Below are 18,910 nucleotides of genomic sequence, written 5' to 3' on the forward strand. Positions count from 1 at the left end.
AATTTTTTAAGTATGTAATAATAATAATTTCATATCAGGGTAGGCTGCTGGTTGTTTAAAAAGTCACCTTGGGCATTTTTACCACATTTAGAAGTTGGGGATTGTTTTAAAGTGTTCATTCCAAAAACATTTACAGTTTCCCAACCTATTCACAAACTGAAAGGAAAAAAAAAATCAGCGTTTTTAGTTTCACACTAGACTTAATCCATGTCTGGGAAACTGAACCTTAAAGTGTTAAGTTGAAAAGAAATGGGAGGTCAAGGGTGGAAAAATCCTCAACAAATCCTAAATAGGAAACATGAAACTTGGCTTAAGTGCTCCATCAGGAGGCATGATCATGATGCTTCAGCTCTGGGTGTAAGTGGCGCTTTTTAAACGTCATCATCTGTGGTATTTTCAACCTGATAAGCTGTGTAGGGGATTATATTTTTAACCTAAGCATCAGACCTGCTTAATCTGATTGTTATGTTTTTAGATGCAGCATTAAAAAAGTATTTCTGTGGTGCACACAGTCAGTACCAACATCCTTGCTGATAACGTAGGTTGTTTTTTAGTAAAAAAATGTATGCTAAAGGGGAATTCCAGGAATGCTGTGATTATCTCAAGTGCTGCAAACAGGAGAACTGTTGCTTTTGTTGGTAAAGATTAAAAATGAGAAAACAATCTTTAAAAATGCAAAGAAAAGATGAAGTCCATCCTGATATGTACCTCAAGAAGATATAGTTTCAGTCTCAAACTATAAATACCCTCATTCTTTTTGCAGTTCATTTGTTTATTTTGATTGATTTCAACCTTGACATAGTTTGTAACACAGATGCTAAGATATTTACAGTCATCAGATCCCATTGGAAACATGTTCAGGCAAATGAAATCTGCAGGACAGCCTTTTAAAGACTATGTGGTTGAAAGTCTCGTGCCCCCTCAGAATCTGGAACACTTTGACGGCTAACTACGGACATGTGATGCCGGTGGACTGGAAACGTTCTCGAACACGCTCCCTCCACGTTCCCACAATCAACCTAGAGGAGAAACCCGTGAGTGATTCCACTTCTTCCGGCCCATCCTATCTCTGTCTCATTTTTCCCTTCATCCCACCACCCGGCTCCCCTCCCTCCAATGCCAAATCCCTCCTCCGGTCATCTCGCAAATCTCAAATATTCATTGTGCCAGGGTTTAGTGCTTTGATTAAATTCCCTCCTCCTGCTCTGTTCCTGGTTAGAGAAAGGCAGATGTCGCGTTGGATCTGTCTGACGATGAGGAGCTCAGGGATCAGCTAGACATGCACTCCATCATTGTTTCCTGCATCGCAGAGGAGCCCCTTTTCACAGCAGAGCAGGTACGTTACACAACCCTGTCAGAATCCAGCATAGTTCACCCCAGAAGCAGCCACACTGGGTCAAGCCTGTATAGGCAGAGCTTAACATGGCTGAAATCTTTTCCACAGATGTTTAATAACTCGTGCTCGATGGGTTATTTTAAGAGCTGGCTCTTTGATGCAGGTTATTGAGGAGATAGAGGAAATGATGCAGGACTCTCCTGACATGGAGGCAGAGCATAATCCGTCACAGTCGGACCTGTCGATGCTCTCTGTGGACGTCCAGCAGCCCAACAGCTGCCCTGACTACGAGGAGAGTGAGTGTCTGCTGATCAGAACAGTGTGTTATGATGAGTTATTGTGTTGCATATTATATTAGTAATTTATGGGAATATGCTTTGGTGGTCCAGAGATGAAAGCCTTGAGCATTGCAGAGCTGAATGAGCGTCTGGAGGAGACTGAAATGAAGATCAGGAGGTTTTCAGAGGAGCTGGTTCAGCAGCTGGCTCTCAGGGATGAGCTGGACTTTGAGAAAGAGGTGAAGAACAGTTTCATCTCAGCCCTCATCGACGTGCAGAACCGGCAGAAGGAGTACCGCGAGGCGCTCAAGAAGAAGAAGAAGCTTAAAGGTGGAGTTGGGACATCGCAAGGTCTTCCGGAGAAAACATCTGTGAGTACTCTTTACAGCCAGGTTTTAAGGAATTCTCACCAGTCCTGAGGTGTTGCTAGAGTGAAAGAGATCTTTCTTTTCTAGTGTCTGCTACATTTACTGTATCTTTTTTTCCCTTTGTTTTTCTTCCTTTCTTGTCAGCGCTTCAGCATGGAGGGGATCTCCTCTGTTATCCAAAACAGTTTCCGTCAAACTTTTGGGAGCGGGTGCAGTGAGAGACAGGTTACTGTGCTTTTCCTTTTCTCTCTGCTTTCCATCTGCTCTCGAATGGTGATGCCAAACCTAGGTTCACACCTGCAGTTTATCTTTGGGTGTACCTACGTTGGGTATAAAGTATGTGGACAGAATAGCTCTAGTGAAAGTAGTTCAAATCCAGTTTGAAATGAGCTCAAAGGAACGTGTTTGAATAAGAGAGGTGTTGTTGAACAAGGGTTCTTGAGTTTATCTGACAAGTGCTACGTCAGAAAAATAAGCGTTGGGAACCACCCTAAAACACAAACATCCATTCTACTCCGCAATCTCAAAACTATTAATACGATCAGACACTTCAGTTCAGGCTTAACGTGTTGTTTTCTTTAATATCAGTGTGTTTTCTCAAATATTTTACAGTATTTGACCACAGTCATCCCTTACGAGAAGAAGGGACATCCTCCTTCGATTGAAGACCTCCAGATATTGACCAAGAGTAAGTTGCTTCACCTGCAGTGTGCAGTTTGTTGCAGTTGACTTACTAACTCTGATTCATTCAATTCCCAGTTCTGCAAGCTATGAGAGATGATAGTGACAAGGTGCCCAGCCTCCTAACAGACTACATTCTCAAAGGTGAGCTTTTCTTTTGTGTTGTTACACAGGGTGCTTTACATTTGAAGTAAAATAACATCACAGAGAGACTCCCAACAATCCCGTGTTGGCAGTATGTCTGCATATGTCATCCTTGTTCCACATAACCCAAAAGATCAATAGCAGTCAATTATTACTGCGCTGATGATGTAAGCTCAAAGGGACGCGGCAGCGGTTATATATGCTGCAACCATATGTTGTAAATCATTGATGCTCAAATTCGTTTGATTTCAGTTCATTACAAAATCCTCTGAAAGCTTCAACGTGAGTTTTTAACTCCAAGCTAGACTGTGAGAGTTTTCCTGCATCTAAACAAGCCTTTAGGGGTGACTTTGGCCTGTGTACAGTGATGAAAGCGGGTCTTCTCTATTACCCCATTAAAGCATCGTCCCCTTATGTGTCGCCTTTTGATATGCCTGTTGTGGAGTTGGCTTAACGTTTTTCGGAGACGTAATAAAAGCTGATTGTGTAAAAGTCCAAATTTAACATCTGGTTTCTTGCTGGTAAATCTTCATTAAGTATTTTGAACACACCAGCAGATCCTTCAAAATCACTTTCAGACTGTAATGAAATCAGCAATAAATGTGGAAAAAAAACTTTTGGTACCACTTTATAATAGGGTCTGAACTAAGGGTGTAATTCAACTGGAATTTACTGGAATTAATATAATTTAGTCTGAAATTACAGTGTGATTATGTTAATCTACATCTACTTATGGGTGAATGAACTACAATAAGGAGTGTATCAACAGGGTATAAGAAGTCAAGTTTTTACTGGAAATTTTCTTTACTGCAAGTAATTTCATTGTAATTTTACAGGAGGAAACACATTATATAGGAAGTAAGAAAAATTATATAGTAAGTACATAGTAACTCATTTTAAGTAGTGCGTGAATTACTTGAAGTAGTGCAAAATTCATTGTAAGAGGTGTGTTACTTCCAGGTAATTTTGCAGAAGAGTGTAGTGTAGTAGCTTTTGTGTAGAAACACAAAATAAACCAAAGATATGACTGAAATGTACAAATGAAAAACAAACCTCAAAGTATTCATAGCTAAAAAACCAGTTTATTCTTGTTGTGGATATGCATTGAAATGATTCTATTAGTCTTTTTTCACTTAATCAGGTTTTTTACCCCTTTGTCATAAAAGGCTAATGGGGTTAAAATGCTGATGTCATCCACCCACAGTAGTTATTTCTTTCTTCACCCTGCCTGGTGGATGGGTGGGTGGCATGAACGCCCAAGTCTGTAAATCACTGACTCCATCACTATACGACTTCATGGGCCTTGATGGACGTATGTCCTGCGATGTTTGGTGGAGTTTGTTTTTTCTTGTAATGTTATATAACAGGGAAGGTGAATAGTGGAATATCCATAAAGCAAAAAGACGAGTTCAATCCACCACTGCTTACAGTTACTTACACACTATTTAAAATTGCTCTCAGTATAATTTGAGTGTCCTTTCCTGTAAAAACCTGAACTGTTGCCCTTTATTCTGCACTGTGTACTGGATAAGGATTCGTAGGTAAATATAATTACATTGTAATTTCAAATAAAATACACTGAAATCCCATTTAATTTTTGGTGAATTACACCCTTAGCAATGGGTCATATTTTAAAAATGCTACTTGAATTGTAAACACTGTGCACTTGATGTTTACCGAGTACAGAGCTTTAGTATCTCTAAACATTTGCAGTCTGTCTTTTTGACTGTCGTCCACATTTCACTTTCTGTTTCATGTCTTTATTTTTTCTTCCTGTATTTCTTTTGTGCTATTCTTCATAACAAATCGCTGCCCCACACTCGTAGCTCTGGTGTGAGCCCTGGATGGAGAGGTTTGTGACAGTTCGATTATGAGTGTTGTGGTGGTGTTACTCATAATGAGAGAGCGCCTCCTCTTGACCACTGAACTGTAGTGCAGAATGACCCCGATGCTTTCCCTCGCACTTCCCCTCTCTCCTGCACGGTTGTTAGTGTCTAGACCTGCAGACTGTGACTCACAACCACTCACATAGAGATCTGTTTACCTAGCACTTAATATATGAGACACTGCTATATTGATTAATAGTTATTAATCACAGCTAAGGCTGTATTTGAATCACTCGACCTGCACCAGAAATAGGTTTAGTTGCTCACGTACATCCTTTTGTTTTTCCTCATCTTTATCTCCTGGATTGTAATTAATGCCTTATACTGAGGCTGTGTCAGCGGCTCCATCGCAGCTTTGTTAATATTGATCTCTGCTGTTATTCCAGTGGTTTGCCCGACATAGACGAGAGGGAGGCTCTGCATAGGTTCCACATTGTTAAGCGTGATGAAAAGAAGAGGACTCATTGTTTTGTTTTTTTGCAAACATGAAGCACACTTAATTTATTCCTGGATGTTTTTACCTTTGTGTGTCCAATTTTTTTTCCCTGGATTTTCATTAAGCTGTATTTATTTTGTACAAGCACTATGATTTCAAAGCGTGTGTATTCTTGTGAATTTTTGTTTTTAATTGTCTCGCAGGGTGATAGTGTATCCTAAGTTAATAAATTATATAAGAAATGTAGACTGGCCGTGCACTGAGCTTTGCTTATTGATTAGAGCAAAGCTGCACCGCGGTTGGCTTTGTGTTTATCGGAAGTGCTGAGCTGTACACGGAGCGGAGAACGCGATGCACAAAGCGCTCTGATACAGATGTTGCAGTAATAGAGGATCGTAGTAGTGAATGTTAACAAGCTTCTAAACTGATAAGCTTACACAGAAAATAACTTAAGAATTTTAAAAAAGAGGAGAGTGAACCACAAGATAGTATTTATTACAGTAGCACCTGAAACAGATGAGAGAGCTCTAAGGGAACAAGATACAAATAATTAAATACAAAATGATGAAGATTGCTCAGATTATCTGAAACCTGTGTTTATAAGCACAAAACTATCATATAGTTCAGTTTTCCATGTAGCCGCAGACAGAGGAGAGCCATCTGCTTTCATCTTAGTACACTGCAAACATGATTGTTATAATTTCATAGAAGATGACGTATTGATGGCTGAGGTGATTTAGTCTGGACTGATATTTACTGATTAACTTACTAACTATGCATTTGAGTGAATTGTGACCCACGCACTGTCTGTACTCTTGCCTCTGTGCATGGGGCGGCGTACACTACCAATGGGCATTGCTGTTCTCTATGTATTACTTTATACAAGCTGCCTTTGCCTTTGGCTGAACTTTTGTACATTATAAACGACTTATTTTCATTGAATGTCATGTTACTAAACCACAGAACCTGCTTCCATGTTTATTTATTTTGTAAATATTCTCTTGATAAAATATTGATGATATTGATAAAATCGCATCGTGTCGTTTCTTAATTTCAAACAATGCTCGCCATATCTTGATGCATGCTCAATTATCCAGGTAAGGAAATCCCACTGAAACGCTACGTTCATAAGGACAGGATCAACTTTTTGGGAATGCTCACTATAGTGACAATAAGCACCAGCACTTCTACCTCAAACAGCATCACCAAGAAATATATGCGCCTTGATTTTCAGTCAGTGGTTTGCAACAAAAATACAAAATACTATAGATAGATGGCCTAAACACCCATATCCCCTTTATTTAATATCTTGCTATGCTTAAGGGGTCTGTGTCTGACAATTTTGTCAAAATATGCACATAAATAACCTGCTTGACTCTGGCAGTGCTCATCCTGTTCCACCTCACACAAATGAACACATACCCATCCTGCTACTGAATTGATGCTTGTATGGATGTGCCATCCTGGAGAAGCTGCAGCTGTGCAGCCTGAAATGGCTGGAGGAGAACAAACAAACTGCAACTGTAGAGAAAAATCAGTCAGCCGGGATACGTAGGGAGGAATGGGCTGCATTTCTCTCTCCACTGCCTGCAAACTGTTCCCTTTTTGGGGGAGGACTACTTGTTGCCTCTCCAGCATGTGTGCTGTCATTTTCAACAACAGGGGGGATTTAGGTTTGTTTTGTGGCTACAGGACCTGGGCACCTTCCAGTCATTGAGTCAACCATGAATTTGTCGGTATGCCAAAGAACTTGAGTCAAATATGAGCTTAAGCTGTCTGTCTGACACCTAAAGCTTGGATAGAACAGTCATACAACAGGACAATGATCGCAGCACATCAGCAAATCTACAACAGATTATCTGAACGAGAAATGAATCAGCATGTTGCAGTGGTCCAGCCAATTCCAGACCTCAGCCTGAATAATGAGCTTGTAAACCTGAATGAACTGAAGCAACACTGTAAAGAAGAATGGACAAAAAATCCTCCACAACTTGAGTCTGATTAAGTCATACAGAGTACAATTACTTCAAGTTAGTGTTGCCAGAGGTGGTTAAATCGTGGGATTTTTCCACACTGCCTCTGGTGTAATATGTCATGTGTTGCTGTTCATCCGAGTTTGCATTTTCATTATTTTTAAGGACTGTACACGTGAGAATGATAATTCTGTTTGCTTGCGTTTGCCAGGCTCTGTGAAATGTGGCTCTGTGGATAGTGACTGGTTGGAGTCGTGGCCAGTCTTCCCTTTCATTGCTGGCTGATGGTCAGTAAAACTCTATGGGCTTCCAGAAACACACAAAGCATAATTTAAAGTCAATTTCACAATAGGGAAATTTCTTATTACACAAGTCTCTGCCACATGTCAGCTACACACCCTCCAGCTCATTTAGGCGATCCAGATGTAAGCTGTGGAAACCCCCCCCCCCCCCCCCCAAAAAAAAAAAAAAAAAAAAAATCCAACCTTTGGCCCTTAAAAGAAATACAGCTGGCTCTGTGACAGGAAAACGAGATTAGATCGACAGTTCAAAAAACTAAGATAAAAGCCTTTTCATGTGTTCCTCATTTTAATAGTTGCTGCCGTTAAACAAAAACCGATGCAGGTAATTGACAAAATAGCTTCATCAACATGCCGATCCTGTTAAATTCTATTAATGTAATAAATGACTGCACACTCAAAAAGACAAAAGGATATCTGAAATTTATTGGTGTCTTACAAACATATGGAAAAACCAGCCATGCTTGTCTGAACACTGTTAAATACAAAAAGCTGCTCCCCATCCATCTCGCCTCAGCCTTTCAAAAGCAACACAAACCTCTGTCAAACATCTGTAAAACATTTGTTCTCTCTCAGACAAGATTTCCTCACTCAGCTCTGTGCCTCCAGCCCGAGTGTGTAAAACGCCACAGTCTGGCCAGCGCTCAGAAGCTGTGCTGCACCAAAACAGGCTCCCTGCATTGGATTTAAGGTCTTTTTTCCAGGTATGATGGATGCTAGAGGACTTTGGATGGTGCTTTGCCTTCTCTTGCTGGCACACGGCTCACTCCAGCAGAACTCGAAGAAAAGAAATGGCAAAAAAGGTAGGACTTCATATTTACCAGCTGAATATAAAATCAGTGGCTTCTACAGGACAGTATTGTTAGAGTTCACCTTGTTTTTTTGTTTCGGTAATTTTGTGCAGAATCTGCCATCAACTCTGCAATCGAGAATCTGCAGAGGAAAGTTGATGAGATTACTCGGGATCTGACCGTGCTGAAAGAGCAGCAAGCTTTACAAACAGGTGTAGACTTCTTCACAAACACCATGCAGTTAGGTTTTTTGTAAAGAATGCCCCAAAGTTGCACAATCCACTCAAGTATTTGCTTCAGTTTGCAGGCTGCATGTCATTTTCTAGTTAAACAGCTTTCTAGAGATGAAGAGCTGAAACAGGTCCAGGGCTTTTGAACCACTTCCTCATAATCCCCTCTCTATCAGTTTGTCTAAAGGGTACAAAGATCCACAGAAAGTGTTTTCTGGCCAATCTGGTGAAACAATCCTTCCATGCCGCCAGTGAAGACTGCATCGCCAAAGGAGGCAGCCTAAGCGCTCCTCTAACAGGAGACGAAAACGACCATCTCTACAGCTACGTACGCCAGAGCATCGGCCCCGATGAGCACATCTGGCTGGGCATTAATGACATGGTTACCGATGGCCACTGGGTTGACCACTCAGGCTCTAATGTGCGCTTCAAAAACTGGGAGACTGAAATCACCCAGCAGCCAGATGGGGGATCCAGCCAGAACTGCGCCGTCCTCTCCATCACGGCCAACGGGAAGTGGTTCGATGAGAACTGCAGGGCTGAGAAGGCGTCTGTGTGCGAGTTCAACATCGTCTGAGAGACCATCTGTTGCTCCGTTTTTCTGTCTCTGACATTGCTTTGTAAGCATGAAGTGCAACATTATGAAATACGCTGAAAAATAATGCGCTGCATCTTTAATCAGCCTGCATTTTCTCGGCCAAGCCTTCCAGATGTCAGTCCAGAACAGAGATTTCACTTGGTGCTCTTTGTATAAGCTACACCCACTTGTACATACACTCCATAAACAATGCTTTAAATATTCATTGAGGTAAACACTGGATGGCTTGTCTTTATTTTTCTCTTATTAGCCGCCAGATAATGCAACAAAATCTTTTCTTACTGAGTTTACTTTTTACTTTTCTGAGTTACTTTTTACAGAAAAGGCACTTTCTTTTTACAAAGTGCCTTTTCTGCACCACCTTCTTTATTTCTAAATGTTAAGTTATGCTTCTCATGTTTTATTACAGGATATTAATGAACATGTTTACCATTTTATTCTTCTCGCTGATGTAGAAAACAAACAAACAAACAACAGCAGATATAATGTGAATGTACTACTCGTCATACAGAAAAAAGCTTTTGTAACAAATCTATTACAACCAAAGGTAATAAATAAAACCTGGGTTATGATTGTTGTCATTTTCGTGGTCACATCATAGGATCATACATTCATTTCCTCCATGAATAAACTAAAAAACAAAACAAAAACAAAGCATGAGCATAAGCTAGTTTCTCGTTTTGGTTTTGCTTTTAAATAGGTGTGCCAAATTGACTGATTCATTGTGCAACTGATTCAGTATGAACGTAAGACTCCCGCCTGTCCAATTTATACTGGAACTAAATCCAGCCTTTCCAGAAAATCCCTACTAAGAGTGATGAGTATAATGAGTACAGTCACGTACAACACATAGATCAACAAGTCTGAACATTTCCAAACTTCCGGATTTTAAAGGCTCCTCTAAAGTTTCTTTACTCACTGTGAGCCACTGAGACTGTAAAACATTTATGGCCACACTCCGCAGGGAACAGGAATTTTCAAGACCAAAGTCCTTCTGAAGCACTTTTCCTCAAAGAGGACAGACGCATGCCTTGAAAGAAAACGTTTCTCTTTCGTGTTTAGGCTCATGCTAGAATAAGGGACATTTAAACAGCAATATCTTACAGCTCACTACTAAATAAATACATTTTATGGCAGATGCAGCTGCTGATACACTGCAAATAAATGTATATTTTTCTCATCGTAATCCAAACAAAGCTGTGTCTGTCCTCACAACAAATGGTGAAACAGGTTTTTTTAACTACTGATCAGTGCTGATCATGATATACAGTCTCAGTATGAACTAGTAGCACTTTAGGCTCGAGCTTCTCAAATGCTCGGTTTCAGTTTGGCACCGTCCCAGTAACACAAATGACTGAAAACAACTATAAGATCCTTACTAATTTCTAAAGGGAGCCTGACCCATCTGTAAGGCTCATTTATGGTGTAATGATGCTACAGCTAGAAAACAAAAAGCAACAATGAACAACAGAAGGACATGCTGCTACAACATACGGCTGCTGCAGTCCAGACCGTTGTGTTCTGATATTTACAAAATATCACAAATGGAAAACGTTCATTGCCTGAAAGCAGCAGAAGACCTCTTTATAAAAACTAAAAACCTGTGTAGAAGGAATGATTAAGTGCTGCTTTTGAAAAAGAAGAACCTTAACCTGAGACAAAACGCTGTAACAGCTGCAGACAGGTTTGGAAGCTGTTTGTGTGTGCCTCACTTTAGTGCAAAAGCTGCACTCAACACAAAAAAGTGTCTTTTGGGGGTCTGAACAGCGAGCAAACACACGGGGAATAAATATCCCAAAGTTCAAGTGGGTCAAGAGAAAAATCAAAAAGTCGAGTCCAATCTCCTGCTCAGTTGCCGCCCTCTGGCTCCAGTCGAGGCCCCAGATTTGAAGACTGTTCGTCCTCACTTTGGTCCATCACGGTTTGGTCTTGGCTCGGAGACCTGTTGGGAAGTGGAGGACCTTTCTGTGATGAGAGCAGTGGCTTTTGAGAGTCTGTGTGTCCCGTGAAATGTTGGTATGTTTCTCCATAGATGCCAATATCTGCACCCTTTTTCAGCAGGTGTGTGTAGACGAGTGTGTCGTCGATGGAGGTGTACACGTGAGCGTCATCGTCTTCGTGTGTTTTCGGGGGTCCGTTGTATCCTGGCAGGAAGTTGATGCCATTTGGATTATAGACAGAGACTTCATGATTGAGCTTCTTCTTCTTCTTCTTCTTCCTGTTTGGCAGAAAAGAAGATCGGAGTTTTTTAAATTTAATTTACTGATAATTTATGCTCGCTATCAATTTCGATGAAGGACAAAAATTTCTAGCAGGTTGAGGAGAGCAGATAAGTAAACAATGTGAAAATACCCATGTTAACTGTAAAGAAAAATAATAAAACTCAAAGAACAAAGCATAAAATAGTAATACTCACCTAATCACCACACAGACCACAACCAGCACCATTACAAAAATGACCAGCAGAGCAGCCACCACACTCAGGATGTTGATTAGTAAAAGGCCTAGAAAGAAAAAAATGGCAACAAACACCATAGTTAGCTTTTTCTATCACATTTTTACCTGATATTGACAGACGGATGGTGGACGCTTCTGCAGTGATGCAGACACTGCATCAATCCGTTGTGGTAATGAGAGCTGAGTATGACAGCAAGGCTCTCGATTTACCGGTTGATCTACCATCCAACCCTCACCTATGGTCACAAACTCTGGGCAGTGATTAAAAGAAATGAGTTTTCTCTGAAGGGTGGCAGGTCTCTCCCTTAGAGAGAGAGGTAGGTGGTTCAGGAATCTGACTAGGATGGCTTCTGGGAGCCTCTTGGCTGAAGTGTTTCCGGAATTTCCCACCGGAATGATGCCCTAGGACACACCCAGGACATGCTTGGGAGATTACATCTCTCAGCTGGCCTGGAAATGCAGCAGTATTCCTCCAGATAAGCTGGAGGGGGTAGTTGGGAAGGGGGAGGTTCTGGGTGTCCTTGCTTAGGCTGCTGCCTCCTGAAGCTGAAGAATTAACAAAAAAATAGATAAATACAATCCTGGTACTGGAGGATTCTTCTTGCACAAGAGAGAAAGAAGGAAAGTAACTGTGTAAGTAACTTTTTCCCCAAACAGAACACTGATTAAAAATCAGCAAAGCAGAATAAAACTTTGCACTAAGCTCCATGCTCCCAACTTTGAAGCCATACTACAGCTTCATACTCCTGCAGCAGTTCTTTAGGCAAAATACTAAAGCCAATCAGTCAGTGATGATACTTTACGTAAATACATCTGGCGAGCAGAGCACCAACAAATTAAATTCCTCAACTAAGCTGCGTATGACATTTTACCAGCCCATCACACCTCCAGCTGTACGGCAAGTCTGTGTATGAATTTCATTTCTTAATGAGAAACCAAAAGCACAGAACAGAGCAAAGTCTTCACTTCACACAACTGGGAACTAGTGCTCAGTCTGGGCAAGCAAGTCATGTTTCTGTGACACATCACCGATGACACATACTGTCATTCTTTCAGAGCCGCTAAAACAACCTGCCCTGACTGAACTGACTGTGCACTGGTAGGATCACATGGAGGAGGCTTTTGAAAGCAAGCTTGCCAAGTTTTAAGGACTTGTTTCGGGAGGACTGCCAGAGAAAAAGGTGGCGAGCACAATGTCATCTTCCTGTTGAAGTAGGCTGCAGAGTCCTCACCCTGCCAGGCGTGAAGAGACCACACAGAAACACAGCCATCAGGACTGCAAAAGAAGCAGCTGATGGAGCCTCTAGGTGGATTAAGTGGGGAAATCTGAGGCTTAATGTCAGGACCTGATCAATCCCTGGCTGGGTCACCAATCCGAATCACCCAAGGAATCTAGGAAAGATCAGTGATGATGCTCGCCAGCACAACTACAGGATGCATCTTTCATCTACATATGCACAACAGTGTATTGACCGAAATGTTCAGCTGGCTAACATCCTTACCAAGGCAACAGAAACAAGCTGATGCGTGCTGAAAATTAAAGTTTGTCACATTCGTCTTCAAAAGCCAGAGGACAAAAAAAAGAAAAGAAAAAAAGAATCATCTATGGACAAATTTTCATGGAAATTCATTGAAATATTGTTGAGAATTATATATATATTTTTTAAAAATCAGAAAATTATGATATAGATTAAGTAACTGTAAAGTTTCCTCTTACCCTTGCTCTTCTGCAGGGAGATCTTGGTAATTACGCTGAAGTTCCCTTTTTCAGGCAAACAGTTGGACATGTTGAGGTAGAAGCTCTCAGAGACCGTGAGCTCGCTATTGGCCACCTCATCCTCCCTGCGGCTGTAGTCCTCCTTGGAGCTGCCCATTCTTTGCACCCGGATGTTGGTGTGGCGGTTGCTGCACTTGGGCTGGCTGAGCTTGGTAAAAATCAGCTGCGCCTCCATCTTCGGAGGAACTGAGACAATCCAGGAGACGGTGGAGTAGGCCTTCATTCCCGCTGGCCAAGCTGGAGTAGCCACAAGTTCTGGGGTGTCTCTCTTTGGAGAAACGGTGAATATGTATCTTTCTGAAGGTTATTGCAAAAAGAAAACAATGTGAAATATTAATGGTTATTTAATGTTCTTATTTTATTCAGCTTATCCCCTTCAAGTGTGCTTGTTTTTACCTGTAATCTCATTTTCAAAACTGGCATTCAACACAGCCGATCTTGGTGCTTTAGCATTCATGCTGGACCACCATTTGACAGACACATTTGTGTGAATGTGGATGGTCTGTATGGCTCCGTTGGGGCAGAAGGTCCCAATAGTTGCTCCATTCTCTTCTGCCACGTCAATAGTGACGCTGTCATCACATAGCTGTCCAGGTAGGGACTGCTTGAGGGGCCCGGTGGGAGAAATCAGCTTTACCGTGCCGTGCCGACCAGGACGGAGTATCCACGTCACACGGCTCAGAGGTGCAGGGAGGCATGATGGCAGCAGAGGCACCAACAGACTGACTGGATCAGGACATTTACCAGAACTACAATCTGAACGGAAAGAGGTTCTCAAATGAAACTGATAAAGTACTTTACAGTACAATGAGAAGCACTTTTAGTACAAGGTAGTACAGATGTTTTTAAACACATGGTCTGCAACTAACTTTAATGAACCTGTAAGCACATGTGAGTACTAATGTATTTACCAACAGCTGTAACCTCTCCTTTGAGCACCCAAATTAGGAGGCGTGTATATAAACTGAAAAATAAAATATAATATAATAAAATAACTTAGTAACAGATCTAAAACAGCAGTGAATATTTATCCTTAAATTACACTATATTACAATGCATTTTAAATGCCTTCATTAGTATTATTATTATTATTCTGATTTTAGTCTTAAAATCAAAATTTTGAATATTTTCAGCTGAACCAACTCTGATTTGCCTGAAAATTATATGGATTAAAGGTAAATAATGAACTTAGCCTTGGTATAAGAAATACTTTATATTTATTTATTTTTTTAAAAAGATCCCACCATCCACTTTCCAGAATTATGATAAGAAAAACCAGTAAAAATTTATTTTGAGATATTCAAATATTGCCTCCGATTTTAAAATGACAAACACGCTGGAAGTCAACAGACCATTTCTCAAAAATTATATTTTTAAAATATATATATATATATATATATATATATATATATATATATATATATATATATATATATATATATATATATGTTCAAACTTTGGACCATAGAATTTTTAGCCAAATCTAAGATGATTTAGATTAAATGAAAAAAATATTATAATGAATTATTGATGCTACATCCGTGGATTTTACACAGTGAGGCTTAAACAGCTGATGAAACGAGAGTTTAAGTAAATCTTGATTTACCTATGACTTGCGTGGCTGTGACTTCCATGTTGTCAGGAAAGCAGTCCTCAAAAGACAGATCAGCACTTGATGTGACTGTGATGTTGTCTTTTTTCGCCGAGTTTATTTTCATCACGCAGTCAGGGGTCGGTGTCAACGTAGAAATGTTCAGAGAAAGGCCCTCAGTTTTGCTGAGATCTACTTTACATGGCACTGGAGGGGGTGGGGGCAACAAAAAAAAGCACAAACTAAGTTCTATTGAGCTTTCCTTTGGCTCTGAAAAATGTGCACGTACAACAAATGTGATTCCTCAAACTTTCCTGGAAATTTATCAGTGCTGTCATACATGACTAAGAGATTAGGCAATTTAAGAGTTTGCCTGGGTTCAGAAACAGGCCATAAGACACACTTTCCAAGTCCCTCCTATTCACAAATATTACAAGAAAATGAACATTGTCACACCACTGACTAATCAAACTGCACCTTTGTTGTAACCTTTAAGAAAGACGATAGAAAAAGAAAAAAGAAAGAGACTATTTATACAAGTACATGCTGCCACATGCAGAGCAGGCAGCACCCATCTCCCCAACAGCAAAACCACTGTACAAAAGAAATTGCAGTACTAAATTTAGCCATGTGGGACCCACACATTATTAATCGGTTTTGGAAATGGAGCTACACTTAGTAACTACGTGCTTGAAACACTTGGAGTCAGACGAAGCATCAGCATCCCCCAACACCTTACAGTGGGAGAAACCACAGACCAGACTATCTGAGCTCACCCTCTTTAATACTATAGCTAAAGACATAATGTGATGGAGCTTTTAACCCCTGTGACTAACATGCTTCTGGTGCTTGTTGCTTACTTGTGGGTCAGACTGCACTCATCAGCTACACACCTGTAAAGTCTGGTATGTATTTACACAGTTGTGCTGCTCTAACATAGAAAAAGTCCGACATATAGACATGTCACTGCACGTAATAACACACCTTCAAGACATGAAGTCCTCAGTATTCACTTGTAGTCTTGTTATGGCCTTTTGATTAATTACAAATCCAATACACAATCTTCTTTCAGCTCCATTTTTGGTCTCTACCAACTCACATTTTTGTTACTAAATGTTCCACCAAGTGCTTATATGATACAGACCTGTTGAAGCTGGGCTGGAAGCAGACACCTTGAGGGTGAAGGTGAGTCCAGGAGAATCAGCAGGTGCTCTCTCCATCTCGCAGTTCCTCAGCGTGAGCAAAAAGTCTCCCTGGTTCTGGAGCGGCTGTGTCTCATTTAGCCCCAGAACCGATGTCACCCTGCCTTTCTGGTGGTACTCCACTGCTACTTCCTTCTTCACACAGTCTGGCTGTGTGAGGTTTAGAAACTGAACTTCAACCCTGTGTTTGTCTGGGACCTGAAAGTACCACTCCATGATGTCGTCATCAGGAAAACTCTCTGGGTAGTCCGGTGAGAGCAGCTCTGAGGAAGAGGTCCCTTTTGGTAAGGTCAGAGAAATTCGGGCAAGAGCTACAACACACACACATAAAAAAATTAATTAAAATTAAAACAAAAATTGTTACATGAAACTGTCATTTTGGATGAAACACAAAAAAGTGACTGTAACTAAACTCACACTTGATTTTTTCCCGCACAGTCACATCAAACTTGTCATTTTGCAGCTTCTGCTCTGCTGGGACGTCCACAGAAAAGCTGCCGCTTTTCAAAACCTGAGCACTGCTGATGGTGCCACTTCTGCAGTACTTCCCCACAGCCACATTGCCTGTAGACTGGAAGGCCTGGAGGGTGTAGGTGTGTCTGTCTGGACATTTCTCAGATGGATTGATCTGTTTAAGACCCGTGTTAGTGAAATCTATTTGGAAAGCTTTTGGCGCTGCGGCCGCTAGATTCCAGGTAAATGTGCGGTTAAAACGCAGCACATCAATCGAGTTGGAGTCCGTCTGGATGATGTGACCACTGCATGACTTTGTGGTGCAATCTGAAAAGAGAAAATGAATCCACTCATACTGCGTTAGCCCACTCAGGACATTCAGTCTCACTGATAAAATAATCAGATATCACACAGACACTTACTTATACGCCGTACAATTTCTATACTGAATACATCTTGAGGTCTGGAGCATTCAAGCTCCACTGACACAGTACTTCCACTGAATGAATTCATCGATTCAATACTGCAACGTTGTGTGTTTCCTGATCCTGTACACACTTTGCAACCTTTGACTTTATTATTATTTCTGATGTTTATAGTGGCTCCTGGTTCAGCAGTGAGAGTCAACTTCTGGGCCCCTGGAAGCAAACAGAGAGTTATCGTGAGCAAAGGGATGTATCATATCTGGAAATAACACAGTGAAATTCCATTCACAAATAAAACTGACTGCTGTGATAGATGAAGCTTGTCTTAAGTGTTCCTGTGACTAAGCAGGTCTGTACTGAGTAAACCTGAGCAAGCTCAGCACATAATATGGTGCTTCAGTCAGGTCTCTGGGTCGGCCATAGCCTAGTTTACACTGAAATGTTTGTTATTCAAATTTACACAGGGGCAAAACCGGCACAGCCTATATCAAATGACACACTCTGGGAGCTTCTTGAAAGGGATTTTGTTGCTTCAGCTGTTTTCAGCTTCCGGGTGAAGACAGTGTCAATATTTAACGGACAGATCCACCACCCCACCAATATTTCACACCAAATCTCTCCCTCTGGTTCATATTTAGGTTCGGGTTACCTGACACGGTGGACACGATGAACGTAAGAAGTAAAATCCACAGAAGGGCCGCGCTTGTTGATACGGACATGCTGCCCTACAGTGAAGCTCTGAAACTTTCAATCCTGAGAGAAAAAACAAAAATAAAATCAGCGGACACATTTCATCGCTTCTTGTCTGGAGCTGGGACGCCACATTTTCCTCTGCGTTACATTAAGCTCACGGAGCAGTTGTCGACACAACGAGTCCACTCCCTATGTGAACGTGTGCCAGCAAGGAGGGAGTGTTGAGGCCAGGTGATGTTTAAAGGCGTGGCTAGAATCGCCATCTTGGCAGGTAGGCGTGCTGACGCGTTACGACACCCCTGACGTGATGTAGAACAAAAGTGCTAAAATAAAGTGAAATTTCTGGAAAATATGCAGAGTTTGATATACGATATTACCCGAAACGATAAAACAGGCTCAGTCCTCTCATGACAATAAAATCTAGATTTAGCCTGCACTGGTTTTAGACTTAAGGAATGAGATTAGTAACAACTGTGCTTGTCTTCTGTTTCATGTGAAAGTCTTTAGATCGAGTGTAAAATAGCAGAACAAAGGATCGAGGGAGTTGTGCCACACCCTGTTTCTAGGGAAGAAATTGGTCATGTGACCGCACATTTGTGGAGAGTCTGACATTTTTCTCATCCTGCAAAGAAGCGCCTCGTTGCATGAGAATTAAGCACATTTAAGTTCAAGTGATTTTTGCCTTTTCAGGTAAAATTTCTGTGATCAAGGTGTTTTGATTATTTTGTCTGTTTTAAACAAGTTTGAAAACATTTCACAAATGTTTTAGTCCTTTTGTAAGCTACACTATGAGTCTATACGCCTGTAGTTATGCCACAGAGTTATAATGTGGAGGACAGGCAGAGCTTCCCCTCCGTTAGAGGACGTAAACAGAGCTGTGAACTATAGTGAGCAAGGTGGAGAAGGGGAAGTCCATTCAGGAGGCGAAGAAGATCAACATATGCAGGATGACATTAAAACGATCTATGGAGAAGAAAAAGATAGACGGAAAAGAAATATATAGGATATAATATATAGGATATAAAGGAACTGCACTTGCCTATACAGTCTTTAACGACCATATAGAGAAAGAACTGGCAGAACACAAGCAGCTTGATGTGTTCATTTCTTTGTGCATACTCAAAAGCCAGTTCACGGTATTTGAGTATGAACAAAGAAATGGATCAAAGAGGCAAACGCAGGTTGTGTTGTATTTATTTATTAAGATGAAGTAATTGGGAACATTAATCATAATAATTTTTCCCTCTGAATTACAAACGTCCTTCTGTGGCAAACTAGGTTAAAGAAAAATT

General features: G+C 40.9%; 3 protein-coding genes across 3 annotated transcripts; 2 read left to right on the forward strand and 1 right to left on the reverse strand.

Annotated features, from left to right (window-relative positions):
• The first annotated feature begins 298 nt into the window (after positions 1 to 298).
• LOC146377222 (fasciculation and elongation protein zeta-2-like) lies at positions 299 to 5,337 on the forward strand. Its single transcript, XM_084944400.1, has 8 exons — positions 299 to 357; positions 926 to 1,034; positions 1,220 to 1,336; positions 1,500 to 1,632; positions 1,726 to 1,985; positions 2,127 to 2,196; positions 2,742 to 2,807; positions 5,333 to 5,337. Exons 1-8 carry the CDS (start codon positions 299 to 301, stop codon positions 5,335 to 5,337), a joined length of 819 nt encoding a protein of 272 aa, XP_084800526.1.
• A 2,218-nt stretch (positions 5,338 to 7,555) lies between these two features.
• clec3ba (C-type lectin domain family 3, member Ba) lies at positions 7,556 to 9,494 on the forward strand. The gene is made up of 3 exons (XM_084942827.1): positions 7,556 to 8,204; positions 8,306 to 8,404; positions 8,599 to 9,494. Exons 1-3 carry the CDS (start codon positions 8,108 to 8,110, stop codon positions 8,997 to 8,999), a joined length of 597 nt encoding a protein of 198 aa, XP_084798953.1. The 5' UTR covers positions 7,556 to 8,107; the 3' UTR covers positions 9,000 to 9,494.
• LOC146377224 (CUB domain-containing protein 1-like) lies at positions 8,924 to 17,865 on the reverse strand. The gene is made up of 9 exons (XM_084942824.1): positions 17,575 to 17,865; positions 16,923 to 17,138; positions 16,465 to 16,827; positions 15,990 to 16,358; positions 14,861 to 15,052; positions 13,651 to 14,010; positions 13,195 to 13,551; positions 11,437 to 11,524; positions 8,924 to 11,238 (listed from the first exon to the last, which is right to left on the reverse strand). The coding sequence occupies exons 1-9, from the start codon at positions 17,642 to 17,644 to the stop codon at positions 10,869 to 10,871; spliced, it is 2,385 nt and encodes a 794-aa protein (XP_084798950.1). The 5' UTR covers positions 17,645 to 17,865; the 3' UTR covers positions 8,924 to 10,868.
• Positions 17,866 to 18,910: the final 1,045 nt, after the last annotated feature.

Source organism: Perissodus microlepis, chromosome 11 (assembly GCF_051167445.1).
Source record: "Perissodus microlepis isolate ML-2025 ecotype Zambia chromosome 11, ASM5116744v1, whole genome shotgun sequence".
Classification (NCBI taxonomy): Eukaryota; Metazoa; Chordata; class Actinopteri; order Cichliformes; family Cichlidae; genus Perissodus; species Perissodus microlepis.

Coding starts and splice junctions, on each gene's coding strand:
- clec3ba (XM_084942827.1), top strand. CDS start 8,108: ATGATGGATGCTAGAGGACTTTGGATGGTGCTTTGCCTTCTCTTGCTG. Junction 8,205..8,305: donor GAAAAGAAATGGCAAAAAAG/GTAGGACTTCAT, acceptor AATTTTGTGCAG/AATCTGCCATCAACTCTGCA. Junction 8,405..8,598: donor GCAGCAAGCTTTACAAACAG/GTGTAGACTTCT, acceptor CCTCTCTATCAG/TTTGTCTAAAGGGTACAAAG.
- LOC146377222 (XM_084944400.1), top strand. CDS start 299: ATGAAACTTGGCTTAAGTGCTCCATCAGGAGGCATGATCATGATGCTT. Junction 1,035..1,219: donor TCAACCTAGAGGAGAAACCC/GTGAGTGATTCC, acceptor GTTCCTGGTTAG/AGAAAGGCAGATGTCGCGTT. Junction 1,986..2,126: donor GTCTTCCGGAGAAAACATCT/GTGAGTACTCTT, acceptor CTTTCTTGTCAG/CGCTTCAGCATGGAGGGGAT.
- LOC146377224 (XM_084942824.1), bottom strand. CDS start 17,644: ATGTCCGTATCAACAAGCGCGGCCCTTCTGTGGATTTTACTTCTTACG. Junction 16,828..16,922: donor AGAAATTGTACGGCGTATAA/GTAAGTGTCTGT, acceptor TTCTCTTTTCAG/ATTGCACCACAAAGTCATGC. Junction 11,239..11,436: donor GTGGTCTGTGTGGTGATTAG/GTGAGTATTACT, acceptor TCTGCCAAACAG/GAAGAAGAAGAAGAAGAAGA.